Source organism: Lissotriton helveticus, chromosome 9, assembly GCF_964261635.1.
Source record: "Lissotriton helveticus chromosome 9, aLisHel1.1, whole genome shotgun sequence".
NCBI classification, from domain to species: domain Eukaryota; kingdom Metazoa; phylum Chordata; class Amphibia; order Caudata; family Salamandridae; genus Lissotriton; species Lissotriton helveticus.
Window position 1 is genome coordinate 825,732,968 of NC_136070.1, and position 14,954 is coordinate 825,747,921.

Here is a 14,954-nt window from a genome sequence, read left to right on the forward strand (position 1 = left end):
GTTCAACTTGAAACACAGGAATCTTTGTCATTATCTTGTGTTTAAATAGAAAGCAACGCTTTGAAGTCTGGTTGTGCGCAGGCTAAGGACGGTTATTTTGACAGTTACAGAAGGTTCCAAAATTTTGTATTTAAAGCATTTCATGACAGTCCTGCAAAACCTAAATATTTGTCAAACATTGCTTCAGCACTTTCTTTTTTTTAAAATATAAATCTAGAAGGATATTAATACAGAAGTTGTGCTTAATATTTGTTAGTAAGTTAAATATCCCGTTGCTAATAATGCTTATAAATCACAAACGCCTTTCAGCTTTTTTTCCCAATGTTTCTAAAACTTAAACTGCAGAAGGACAGGATGTAACGTGACAACTTTAAACACAATCATAGTCTGTTGCCGACATCCATGCGTCCGCAGTACACAGAATAACGAAAGGAATGGGCCATACAAGTGTTAATTCAGCATCAGGCGAGATTTACATCGTAACCGCATTTACTCAAATTTCTTCTCAGTTTATAAAATGGCGTGTCACGCTACAGAACATAAAGAACAAGCACACCGAAGGACTCCCTTATTAGAGATATGTAGAGTACAACCCTTCAATCAGAACTAGAAATCGGCTGTCTCTACGGTGCAATGCAAATAAAAACTTGAACACAATTTCAAACAAAAGTCCGTTTTTGAATCATAATTTGCGTTATTTCTGTAGTGTCTAATTAAGGGCCAGATGCATCATGCATTTTGCTCCTCGCAATTGCAAAAAATGCATTTCTGGTGCAGTAAACCCAATTTTGCGATTCGGTAACCTGTTACTGAATCCCAAAATGGGTTTGCGATTCGCTATTTGTAAGGGGCGTGATTAGGGCGTCCCTTCCAAATAGTGAATCCTAACGGTATGCATGAATGTTTTGTGACCATTGAATGCGGTCATAAAACATTCACATTTTACCACCTACTTCAAGTAGGTGGTAACCCATTCGCAAATAAAATGAAATTAATTAAATCCAGTATATGTAAAGCGCAAACAATCTCCCGAGGGTATCAAGGCGGTGGGAACCGTCGGGGAAATTAAGCGAGCTAATGCCCAGAGTTTCATGGTGCTGGGCGAACTTGCCGCTGGCACCGCAAATCGAACCTTGAGCCCCTACGTTCCAGAGTCAGGCCCCCTGGCCACTGCGCCACACCCCTTTGGAAAGGTTAGTAAAATCACTTTTTTTAGGAGCAGGCAGTGGTCTGCTCTTAAAAAATTTAAAAAAAAGTTTCATTTTTTTAAAACACATTTCGTTTTCCTTTAAGACAAACGGGCTGTATTAAAAAAAAAATGCTTTATTTAAAAGCAGCAGGCCGCCATCCCTGTGATTTTTTCTATTCTTAGTGGGTCACAAATTGCGACCTACCTCATCAATATTAATGAGGTAGGTCATTTGCGATCCCCTAGGAATCTCTAAAAGTGTTAAACACACTCTCATGCATTCTGATTTGTGATTTCCTAATTGCGAATCGCAAAGATTCGCAATTAGGAAAACACAACACGGGGCCTTCATACATCTGGCACTAAGTTATGTAAACATAAGGTGTTTCTTTTAGCAGAGTTAGAAAGAATCAATTTACCGACTTCAGAATGACAAAGGCTGGCATGGCCTTGGGGGTTCAAACATTTTAGTGGCTGTAGGTTAACTCTCTGCCCCATCTGTAACCTGAAAGGAACACATTGTGAGAAGATGTAAGGAGTCAAAACATCGCAAAAGGACCAGCAGGAGTGTTGCTTTCAAGGCACCCTGGCGGTGCACATGTAGCATGCTCTTTCCAGCTGCAATTCGTCCATTGCACCAAACATTAAAAAACATACCGCATTGTAAAGGGTGAATCCTTACAGGGTGAATCAAGCATCGGCAAAGCCAATAGCTCTCACCTATGTGAGATCTATTGATTTTGCCAATGTTTCTTAGCTATGTTGCAACATGACAGAAAGTAAAGAAAAAAACTCTATTACACATCCATGCTGTACTGAAGCCATTGCTGTTGTACAATATAGCTAAAATAAATTGACAAAGCCAATAGATCTCGCATAGGTGAGACCTATTGGCTTTGCCAATGCTTATTGTAAAGGGAGCTCACACAGCTTTCTTTATATTTCGCAGTCAGTGGAATGCTGTTATTTCATTGCAGCCTTTCCCAGTCCCGATTGCATATAGAAAAGTATAGATTTAGTATTCCTAACTCAACATCTACGTACCTTGAAATTATATGTACCCCAAAGGTAGATATATGTGGAGTTCGGTATAAAAAATCTGGACCTACTTACCTGTCGATATTTTATTTTCGATATTCTGTCCTCAATATTCTGTCCCATCAATATTATTGATTCGATATTCAGGGGTACACTATCCGTCCCTGGAAAGGGCTGTGCAGAAGAAATGAGTGAGGTCAGAAGACTGTGGTCTTTGTTCCTCACTCTCCACGTATCAGCAAATCTCTCTCGAGCTTCTGAAATTTTAGGCGGTGCAGGCACAGGTTGGTGATCGGAAGTATTCCTCATCTGTTATTTGTGCATGCATATATCACTTATTGGCTCCGAAACTGAACATCATTTTTTTATTGTAATTCTCTTTGCCTCATCAGAGCTGCTCCCCTGTGGCGCACTTTAAAACCTATATGGCCCATCACCAGAAGACCAACTACCGGGTGCACACATGCCAATAGATCCGATTCAGGCAGGAGGCTTCCCTCTGCTTCAATATAAGTCAATGGGGAAAAAACATTCCTCTGATTTTTTTCCAAAATCTCCCACTTTTGAGTTTTAGAATGTTGGCACGTATGATGAAAGCCTTTCCAGCCCTGGTTGAAAATGTCACATGATCTGTGTGCCAAAGGTACAGAATAACCTGCAGCTAAATTCCCTAAAACATAATTAGTGTGTAGAACGATTCTTTCTGCTCCATGGCAGCTGTGTATATGAATCCTGCATTCAGGAATGCAGTTCTACACATGGAGTCCATATCAAGCATTATGAGAGAAAACAGCTTACTTTTTGAGTTCAAGAATTGTGATGGTTAATTCATAGAGCTGTTTGAGAGAGGAAACCCAATCATGTAGTGGAAATGCCACGAGTGAACAGGTTTCCTTTCCCCAAAATGACCCATGAAAGACATCAATCAATTGGGGGGAAAAGTCTAGTAGGGTAAGGACTATTTGCTACTCTTCCAGCCTGTTATAGTGGTGTTGGAGACCAGCCTGTCACACTGAGTGTCCAACTGCACAGTACAGGTGCCTGCAGTTGTTGGCTGAGATGCGATATAGAATTCTCATTGCTCTTCAGGAGGTTGAGATGAGCAAATAAACAGAAGGGTTGGGGCATAGGAAGTCTTCTGGTGGAAGGTTTTAGTCCTCCTTGTTGGATTTCCTCTGAACACTCATAGGGTGGGACGTATAACTTTCAAAGGAAAATTGGATGACATAGCGTGGGAATTTGGTGGTGATCAGTGGACAGCTTTACCCCAAAGTGTTAGGGTAACATTATTTAAATAACCTTGATAGTGGCTCTTTTCCCGAGGAAGATCTTTACATCTAGAAGCGTAAGGTAGAAACTCTACACTAAGACTGGCTTTCAGGATTGCAACTAACCAAACATTCCCCTGATAGGTCTCATAGGAATGCCAGAGCTGCAGCGGCTTGAAGCACTTTGGCCTGTTTGAAGTGCTTACTGGCTATAATGAGTTTATGGGACTTTAAGAGTGGGCTGAACCAGGGTCCCTTCTATCTTGTTGGATTTCCTTGTTGGTGGTGTTTAAAGAATATGGTATTGAGGTGTTGTTGGGAGGCTACTGTAACTGTTTACAAAGTGCTCAGTAAATGCTAACCTGCATATTAGCAAGGACTTGAACCTTTTTAGAAATTTCCGTAAAGCTCATCCACTACATTGGAACCTGCCACTGTTGAATGGCTGCCTCAGACTGTCAGTCCTACTGGTACTCACCTTAATGGCTACAAACTTGGAACTGACCCCTTGCATCTACCTATTGTAGTCTTCACCACTAAAATGTTGAATCTTTTTCTCCCAGCTTGGGAAAGGCTTGCCAGGCACACCTCTCAATACCCACTTGTGTTTTTCAGTGATTCAAGGTCACACTGTTTGCTGTTTTCTAACCAGTTGCATCAGTTCCTTTTTACTGAATCATTTACTAGATGCATTGTTTTAATGTGAGTGTTTTTGATCATTCATAAGTCTAGATCCACCGATCAAATGATTTGCATGGTTTTTTCTGCATAATATTTATCTTCTTACGTCAGCTTTGTTTGGACCACAAAGTTCTTTTTTGACTATATTGCTTTTATAAATTGTGAAATGTTGCCTTCTCCCTAGAGTACAGCTTTGCTGCCCAAGCCACCTTTAAAAGACGAGTCAAGGATACCTTACAAGTAAGCTGGTTTCCCGGCACTTTTTACATATACTTTTTTTGTGATTTCTCTGGTCAACAGGCCTAGCACTATTCCTACATTTATACCCTAACAGAAAAACTGATTTTTTGTTGTAACTTCACCATCTATTTCTTCATTTGTGTCCTGATTTTGTAGCTACTAAAAACATTTGACAAATCATACATTTTTTTATCTCTTATTTTTGTGGTTGAGGCTAAAGGAAAATATTGAGCAACATCACTGTATGGAAACACCCTTCTCATCAGAGCACCCAGACACTTGTCTGTACCGATGAAAGCTCCTTTGTACCAAGCAGCCAGACTGGCCTTTGGTTCAAGCAATATGACTACCTAACTCAAGTATCAAGAGATATTCATAGGCTGTCTAGGGAGGACGGAATAAGGTTGAAGCCTACTAGCCTCAAGTACAAGGGTGACATTCCTAAACACCATCATTTAACTACTCTGCTTTATACATATCTACAGGTACAATTAATAAAGCAAAGAAGTTCTGAAAACTGGGATCAAAGATATTCAAATTCCACTCAGCTGAAAACGTATGTTCCCTGTGCTCACAGTTGTGAACTCACTCCCAGAGGATCTGAGATGACAGGAACACATGTTTTCTTCTTTTGAAATACTCCCCAGCCCTTTTATTCAGTGCTCGCCACTACATTTAAATGATTTCCCACCTCTTCAACAGGCGAAGGACAAATTGCTCCCCGGTTAGATACCCTACCTTCCATTATTCCATCATCCACCACTTCACCCTTTCTCTAAACCATTTTCTATTTTGTTTTTTTGACTTTCTTGTTGTGTTTATGTTTTAATGTTTTTGATGATCCCTACTTCGTATTCTAAAGCATACAGACACTTTCTGGGGTAAGAGTGGCACTATCTAAAAATCATAAATAAAAGCATTAATAAAGGAATGTGTTTGCAGCACATACATATGTTACAGATCAATTTACCCTGGCCATGCAGTAGTGATACAAGAATTTCGCCAACGCTGTGGCTCACAATGTCCATTGATTTTGCTATTAAGTTGAAACACTAGACAAAGGATGCTAAAAATCTTATATATGCTACCCTTTAAAAAAAATTAAAAAAAAATTATTGTCATTATTGTGACATTTATTTTTATTTGAGTGTATTATTTATCATCTATGACAGAGGGACAGATGTACAAAGCTATTTAGTATTTCCTAACAGGCCAAATCGCTAATTTGCCCCCAAAGAAATGCTAAATCGCCTTTTGGCATGTACACATGCCATCTGAAAATTGCAAAAGGTAAATTCTACCAAGTAGAATTTGCATTTTGCAACAACCAAATCCGAAATCGCAAATAGGGATTTGCTATTTATGATTTCCAGTGCACATGTACAAAGCATTTCCTAAATGTAAATTTGTCATTTAGGAAATGCTATTACCATCGACTGAAAGTCGATGATAAAAAGGTGCAATTTAAAAAAAGCACTCTGAAATGCTTTTCAAAAGTGCAATAAAGCGCACACATGCCCCAAGGGCATGTGTGTGCTTTTCATGTGCACCACTTTGTTTGGGCTGCAACAAGGGAGGCCTTAGGCTGAAAATCACTCTTGCTTTAATCCTAATTTGCGATTTTCTATTAGAAAATCACAAATTAGGAAATGTAAAACCATTTGTTCCTATAGGCCTTTAATTAAATAACGATTTCCTAATAGCGATTCCTACTCTGTAGGAAACCCTATTAGGGAATCTATTTTTGTACATGCCATTATGCATTTCCTAAATAGCAATTTCTAAGGAGTCGTTATTTAGGAAATGCAAAATAAGTATTTCGTACATCTGCCCCTAAGTTTGAAATTCACTGCATTTTTTCATTATCTTATCAGAAAAATATTTCTTTGCCGCTCTTCTTTGTGACACCAAAAAACAACCGAGGTAGTCAACCAAGCAACAAAACAGCATTTAAGTTATTACAACAGTTCCAAGATAACCGAGTGCCTTCTATACAGGGAGATGCATACATTTGTTCTAATATAAGACATTCATTGATCAATTACTCATTACATTGTAAACAAGAGATCTAACCTGAGCTAAATGAACACATCAGTAAACATATTCTCACGATTTATGGAGAGTATTGTGTGATCCCGTTACGAAATCTAGCTATAGCCCTGAAGAGGTCTATGGTTATTCATACCAAGACGAAACACGTGTTGGCGACGGCTAGTGTTGTTTGAAGAACAACACCAATAATAAAAGAAGATATAAAGAATATTCATCTTTTGGAATATGTTTACTGATGTGTTCATTTAGCTCAGGATAAATCTCTTGTTTCCTGAATGTGGTTTTTGTGTGAACATTACCCAATCTGGTTGTTGGTGGGTGACAATAACCTTATCCTTTGAGCTGTTAATAGATTGCATACTTTAAATATTGTCACATCCCAGCGCAATTTACAATCAGTCACCCTTTCTATTATAGTACTTATTACACTGTAGTTTCAGTGGATTTCACCCTTACCTTTTGCCCACCCATATCTTTCTGCTTGCACTGTCTGCAGCAGTAGAATCAATGCACCATCTCATAAGAAGGGCTTGCTCAGGTTGCCGCACAGCTGGAAAACACAAAGGACAAATGTAAGCAAAATACTGCATCATCTTACAAGGTGAGCTATTACATTTATATTCAGTCTATCATGATATTTATTTTGCTCCTGCACCATTATATTGGGGTTAAAAAATTGAAGTGAAGATACATAGGGACCATCAAATCGACTGCCATAATTTTGTTTTGCCAGAGTTATATTAGTAAATTTACATTGACCTTGACAACTTTTTGGCTCTCAATCTCATGGCAGTCATGCACCTGCATGTAGAAATTTTTGCAGCGCCATTGTGACATACTATCAAGGTGTCTGTTCTTTTTCTTCAGCTTAATACAATCTTAACCCCTTCGTTGCGGGGGTTAATTTCCCCGCTGTGCTGAGGGGGAGGGGGGTGCGCACAGCGCCCGCATGCTCATGACGAGCTCAGCTCGTCATGAGGCACGGCGCTCCTGTGCTCATGACGAGCTGAGCTCGTCACAGGTGCACCGGTTCCCGTGGAACGCTCAGCACAGCAGGGGAATTATCCCCGCATGCGAGCGTTCCACAGCTCATAACAAGCTGAGCTCGTCATGAGCACCGTGCCGCTCGTCATGAGCATGCAAAGTGTTAATACATCACAAATGCAGTTGCGGCCCAGAACTAGCTGAAAGAACATTTGCACATTTAGAAGACAGTCCATGTCTCACTAGAAAATTGTCCAAGCCTAATCGCTGTTAAAATGTAATCCTGAGTGAATTTGTAATTTGTATATATATTTATCTCTAACCACTAGTATATGTAGTAGACCTTTTTACTTACTAACATTCCTATGTGATTTTAAAGTTTATCTGTTTGTATCTCTTCCTTGAGTGACTTTACAACGTGTACATTTGCAATTTTTCCCGCCTTTCATTCCACTTGTATATATAACTCTAACCACTAGTATATGTAGTAGACCTTTGTACTTACTAGCATTCCTGTGTGATTTTAGAGTTTATCTGTCTGTATCTCTTCCTTGAGTGACTTTAAAACTTTACATTTGCAATTTTTCCCTCCTTTTGCTCCACTTGTACATTTGCATTGTTTTCCAGTTTATATCTCTTATGTAACTCAGTTAATCCAAAGTCCTTATGTAACGCAACTGGTTCTTTTGTAAAGCACTCTGACACCTTTGGGTAATGTTCGTGCTACATAAAATTGTGTTAAATAAAATAAAATAAACATATAAAAAGAAATGAAAGGATTACCACCACACCCCCCCCCCTCGGAAAAGATATGAAAGTTCATGTCTATATCACCCTGCCTGTTCAAAATGTGTGTCAATTATCTTAAGGAATGGAAAGGTCACAGATATGAGAAGTGTTCCTGGAAGTCTGTTTGTTCAAATCACAATGTATGTTCAGTTTGATCTTTTCATGATTGATTAATAGGCCAATTATATCTTCAACCTATCCCTATTGGCAGGGTCAAGAATGAAGGTAAGGCATAGAGGCACCAAACAGTTCTAATATTCTGGTTTGTGATATTTGTGATTGGGATGGTGGTAGAGTGGGTTGGTGTGTGTTCAGAGCTGTGCAGCTCCTGGAGTCTGTGGCCAAAATAGAGTCAACTGTGATGGAACCTGCACCTGGAAACCTCTGCTGTCTTTAAGGACCTTACTGTCATGAACTTGAGCTATTCAAAGAAGACTTGTTTTCTGAGAACCCTGCCTGAGAGTAAGTATGGGAGAATTTTGTGAATTTGCGGTACGTGAATTCGCGTGAAAGCGTACTCGCGGTTCGCAAAATTGGCAAACTTTCGTGAGATTGCGGATTTTTTTATTTTTGCGAGTTTGCGAGATTTTTTTCACCGCGGCTTCGAATTTTTGCGACTTCGGGAAAGCGAGCTGTTCAAATCTCCCTCCGGATGTCAGCTGCGCGTCGCATCTACGTATTTGCTATTGTTTACTCTCGCGATGCGTGATCGCGGGCCCTTATGACGTATTCGCGTTCTCAAAGTCTCGCAGTGCAAGATGGCGGGACTCCATGACGTACTCGCGGTCGAAAAGTCTTGCGCGATCACGCAGCCAGGTCCAAAATGGCGCAGCGCACGCAAACCAGGAGGAAAACAACTCGGCGAACTCAGAATCACGTAAGTCAACGCCGCGCGCGCAAGGTTGTATTTTTGAAACGCGCGACCAAGCAAAATTCGCCAACTCGCGAATTGTGGACTTTTGGGCAATTTCGCACGATTCGCGACCCGTGAAATTGCCAAAAATCCGCAAATTCCGCGAGCGCAACAAATTTTCTGCCCATGCTTACCTGAGAGCCTCTGCTGCCCTTTGTGAACTCTCAGCTTGTGAACCTCTCAGCCTTCCCAGTGAACTTTCTGCTTGTGAACCTCCCCTTTCTGCATGCCATCACAACCATTGGAACACTTGCTGATCTGTTGTGCTGCACCGTCTGCCAAAGTGGCCTCACTGCCTGGAAACCGCTACTGCCTGTGGAGCCTACTTTTCAAGGTCCTGGAATCTCTGCTGTCTGAGTTACTTGGCTGTCACTGTCTAAGTACTTCTGCTACCTGAGCTAGCCCACTACTTCAACTGCCCAAGAGACTTCATTTTCTCTGCCTAAGAAATGTTATGGCAAGACAGGTGGCTAGTAGTATGCATAAACCTTTTATACACCACTTCAGAGCAGCAAAATGTTTAAAAGTTCTAACAGTAGAACTCAAAACAACAACACAAATAAACAGATCACTCAAGTCCATATCGGTCCCTCAAGGTTCCATGTTCCTCCGCTTTTACTTGCTGCTTTTGAGCAGATAAGTATTACTTAGGAGATACTTGTAATTTTGTATTAATTGAATTTATTTTTTAAATTGTTTAGACTTGTAAGGTTTATAGGATCTTTGGTCGTATGTTATTGTATTGATTTGTATAATAACTGTGTTAAGACACAATTAATAGGTTGGAGATTTGTAAATATTAATTTGTGTTTTTTAAGTAGGAGCTTCCTTTCTGGTTTCGATGATGCTTTTTGATAGTGAGTGGTATTTTGGTTACAGCGTACAGTATTAAGCTTCTGATTTACAAAAAAAATATTAAATTACCATTTCGGTGAACTGCGCTGCGCATGGAGCATTCAGTCAACTTTACATGAGGCATCTCTTCAGTTGTTGATGCCACACGGTGGGAAGCGCATCCTATCTCGGGTCGCTCAACCCACATGAGTCTTCGGCTGTGCAGCCATACGGTATCAGGCCAGGGCATCGCATAGGACCAATCGGCTTGATTTATCCAAGTGAGGGGACTGCGAGTGAGGAGCGCTCGCGCTTCCCCTCACACCTGACAGTTGCCTATCAACTGTTTGTGCCGATCTAACAGCAGTGTGAGGAGCGCATTTTGAAGATGGTTACACTTGAGGCAGGATAGAATTAAAAAATATATATATATATAGTTTAAAGGTAAAAAGGTTAATTTGGGACAGAACATTAATTGACCACTGGAAACAGTTTAGCGTTGTTACATGCCACCATATTAAAACAGTAATTGTTTGAAATCTGTCAGATTATATTCGGGTAACTGAGTGAATATGTCTGAAATCTGTCAGATTATATTCGGGTAACTGAGTGAATATGTCAGAGGAAGAGATTAAGCCTTCTCAGGAGGAAATTTTAGGAAAAAAGTGACACAGGAACTGGGGCATGCAGTGGGACATTTGATTAAAGAGACTCTAAAGAGTAGAAAAAAGAGTCAAGATGAGTAGGAGTATTTCTCCATTTCTGATGGAGAAGAGGAGACTGTAGGGGCCCAGGAGGTAAATGTGTGCACAGAAGAAATCACTCTACGGGTGAGAGTAGAGTCCCAAGTGGCTCAAAGAGATCTTTTGTCCAAAGAGACAAGCATGATGGGCAGTTTAACACAGCAATGGAAGGGGACAAGCTGGATGAGCTTGATCAAGAGGATAGACATCAAAGTTTAAACGAATATGTGCTAGACTTGGATTAGAAAAATGATCGAGATGATGACTGTGATGATGGCGTAAGGAAAAAGAAAAAGAATAGATCTAGGATTTTAGACCCTCTGGGCAAAAAATCATTGATGTAAGGGAGATTAAGCATCCCTTGAGCAAAGAGCGGTGGCCTCAGGACCATGTTGTGTAATATTTTAAAATGTGACTGCATAAACCGGCAGAGAAGGAGTAAAGAAATGTACTAAGGACAGAGTGTTCACTCTCCCATATCAATAAAAAAGTGACTTTGACCCCCATATTGACCCTGAATTTATATAACTTATTTACTTGAGTTAGGCAAGGACTCAGGGGAAATCATTGAAATCTTTGCAAGCCAAGGTTCTGGACATCCTTGATCCAGAGGCGAGAATGTTTGATCCGGTTGAAGAAGACTACATGAAGGAAACAAATGTTAATACACATTTTCTGCATGGCTGGTGCCAAAGGGCAATTTGCTTCACTGGAAATACTATTGCTGGTCTATTGGCCGAGAGGTGAAAGACCATTCTGAGGAGGATAAATCCGAATTTGGCAGATTTTAGTATCTAATATTCCTCAAGTGATGCAAAAGTCTCCTGTTCGGAGATGGAATGGTAAAAAATATCGGGAAGAATGCCCAGGCCTTCACAAGTCTGGACAAAGCACAGTCATGAATTAGAAGAGTGTTCTCAGGGAACAGTTTTTATGGAAAGGCTTGGCGGAGAGGCCAACCTCCCAGCTGAGGATTTTACTAGCCCCAATATTCCGGAGCACAAAGTGCTGGCTATTAAGAAGGCAGTTATTACAGACAACATACTGGTTTCCATTCCCAGAAAGGTAGAGGACCTAGAAATAGATCGTCTTGAGCCAGAGGTCAAGACTCAACATCAAATCATGGTGAGTATGAGGATGAATATTGATTCTACGCACAGATGGATTAGAGTCCTACCTTGCTGTGTTACTGTGTCAGCCTAAAGGATGATGTTGGGCCTGAACTTTATACAGAGATATTATACAGGAGATGTTAGTCCTGCTGTTAGCCCTGCTGTGCTTCCAAGAAGCCTCATGCATAATGTATGAGATTCGAACTAGGCAAAACCTGCATTCTGAATGCAGTGTCGCATCTAGGTAAAAGGTCAGTCCCTAAGAACCGTTATGTATTTAATGTAGGGAAGAATATAGGTAAAGGTTGCAATGTTACCTGCACCTACATGGGGTACCTATATGGAATATAACAATAACTTGCTAGAATGGGATTGGTTGATGAAGTTAGATCTCAAGGACACTTTTTTTACAATCCCGAATTATCCGGAGAGTAAAAACGATTGCAATATAGATGGAAAGGTCAGCTGTCCAGTTTCAATATTTACCATTCAGCCTCTCATCAACCCCATGGTGTTTCAAAAAGGTGTTGGTATAAGACTAATCTTATATCTGGCTGATTTTATTTATAATGAACTAAAGCAAGCAAGAGTTGAAGGACCATCTGACGTGTTGGTAAAAGGTCGTTTGGAGTCTCTCTGCTTCATAGTCAATGCAGAGAAATCAATATTTACTCCAGGTCAGACCATGGAGTTTTTAAGTTTTGTGGTCAACACATTGAAGAGCCAACTGCAGTTACCAAAAAGAAAGATAAAGGAAATAAGGGAAAAGAAAAGGAAAGTTTTGAGGAAAGGGGGTACAATTTTAAAAGATTTGGCACACGTGATAGGACTTCTTTCATCATCAGTTAAGGTGACATTTCTGGGTCCTTTAAATTACAGAGCTCAGCAAATGTTAAAGATAGCTGCCTTGGCACAAACGTTATGGTATTGGACGAGTGCGATACTGTCTATGGAAGCAGAGGCGTTAATTTGGGGAAAGGAGAATTTGAAGCATGGAATGGGCATGCAATGTTGGGGATTTGACCAGATTTTGTACTGAAAACATTATGTTTAAATTACATTTATTATTACAATTATTATTACAATTTTAATTGATAAAATAATAATTTCATAATTAATTTCTATATACATATACGTGTATATATATGTATAATATATATAGATATAGATGTGTGTGTGTGTGTGTGTGGATATATATATATATTCTCTGGAAAAAGCGAAGGTTACAGGGATGTTAAAGTAAGGCTCAGATTTCACTCGTACAAAACCATAGAAATTCAGCAGTTATAGTTATGTGAGCTAACTATAGCTTACGCCCTTGCAATGCACCGCTTATGACCTCACATATTACATCACTCATTACATGGTCAGTGACATCACTGATGACATCACTGATAATATCTCAAATGACATCTCTGATGACATCCGACAGAAATACTCACACACACAGATAAATATGTATACGAGTCTGTGTGTGTGTATATATATATATATATATATATATATATATATATATATAAATATGTTTTATGTGTATACTATAAATACATACACAGAAAAATATTATACATATAACTATTTATATAGATAGGAGTACGTACTTGTGTGTGTGTATGTATATATATATATATAGATATATGTATTTATAGTTATATGTATAATGTGTGTGTAGTTATAGTTAGGATCTAGATGCCATTGAAAATTGATTTTGTGTTTTGCTAAGAACTTTTGTGCCATTTGAGGAGTCTTCTCAAAACATTCCCCCCAAAATAATTTTATCCAACTGAGCTCCTTCCTCGAACGTTTTGTGGTGATTAGTCAAACAGGGGCAGAGAGAAAGGAGGAGAAAGGGAGTTTCCAAAATAGAATCTCCCCATGCAAATTGCATAGGGATTTTTGAACAGCGCTACAATCAAAATGGCACAGAATTTAACCAAATTTGACAGAAAGCTAGATCTTTACCCAAAAAGTGTGCTTTTTGTGATGTGGTTAAATCTAATCAGTAGATTTTGAGTAATTAATTTTCCAAACTATAGCTATCTGGATGTTAAGGTCCACTGGTGCCCCGCAGGAGTCCTGTGGGCATGCAACTTCAATATAATAGATCAATTAGATCGATCTGATTGGCTGGCCACAACATTACCAGAAAAATTGCAGCCACCATTACGCAACACTGGGTCTTGGTCCCCATGCCATGAAAATTAAATCAAAAATATTATATGGGGCAGAATAGGGGTACCCTGGCCACCCCTATTCTCCTATAGGAGTCCAGGGGGATGGAAAAACTATTTTTTTTAAACAAGTGGATTGTGTGTCCCATAAGGAAGGCTAAGCCCTGCGGCCAATCCCGTGCTGCGCATGGCAGATGGACTAAATTCAATAGACAATCTCCAGCTCCAGATTCAGGAATGCTAAAGTAGTTTAAAACACCCAAAAATGGCAAAACTTGAATGTAGAGCTTAATTTGTGCCAGTAGTTGCAGGTGGGGGCACTCATTTTTGTGGACCTAAGCTTATTTTTCATGTTGAGACTTGACTCCGATCCACAGAGAGTGAAAGGCTGAGAAGGGGGAAAGTAGAAGGAAGTGAAAGAGAGGAAAAAATGACAAAGGGCAAACACAGGGATGAAAAAGAAGCAACAACAGAAAGATAGAGAAGATGTTTAGGGGGTGGAAGAAAGGGAGGGACATGAGGTGGAATCGAGTGTAGGTACCTTGAATATTCTGCACCCCGGGTTTTGGCAGACTTGGCTGCCAGCTCCTAACAAAAACGTAAGGCCCCTGCATGTACTCTATGTGTTTTTTCCTGCAGTAAAGGCAATGCTGTTAGAGCAGAGTGTTCGAGAGCTGTTAGAGATTAGATAGGTTCTTTTGCACAAATGACCAATTTCACCATGCATGCAGGACAAATACGGAAATGACAAACTACTGTCGTAAAAAGAGGTTAGTGGTAGTATCACAGTGGCTCATGAGTGCAGTACTGCCGGGTAAATTGTATTTAATCCGGCAAAGTAGATACATTTTGCTCTTGGAAAAATGCGGATCTCTGGTCATAATATTCTTTGATGTGGTGAGCCTGTAATAAATGTAATAAGTCAGACAGTCGGTCAGTT

The 14,954-nt window shown here is 39.8% G+C and overlaps 1 protein-coding gene across 1 annotated transcript in view; it reads right to left on the reverse strand.

The window, feature by feature from the left end:
• Positions 1–14,954, reverse strand: part of LOC144783003 (putative G-protein coupled receptor 132) — a 170,941-nt gene that overhangs the window by 95,161 nt on the left and 60,826 nt on the right. The window contains exon 2 of the mRNA XM_078662206.1: positions 6,925–7,018. Coding sequence (XP_078518332.1) covers positions 6,925–6,989 — 65 coding nt within the window. The 5' untranslated portion in view covers positions 6,990–7,018. The remainder of the gene's footprint in view (positions 1–6,924; positions 7,019–14,954) is intronic.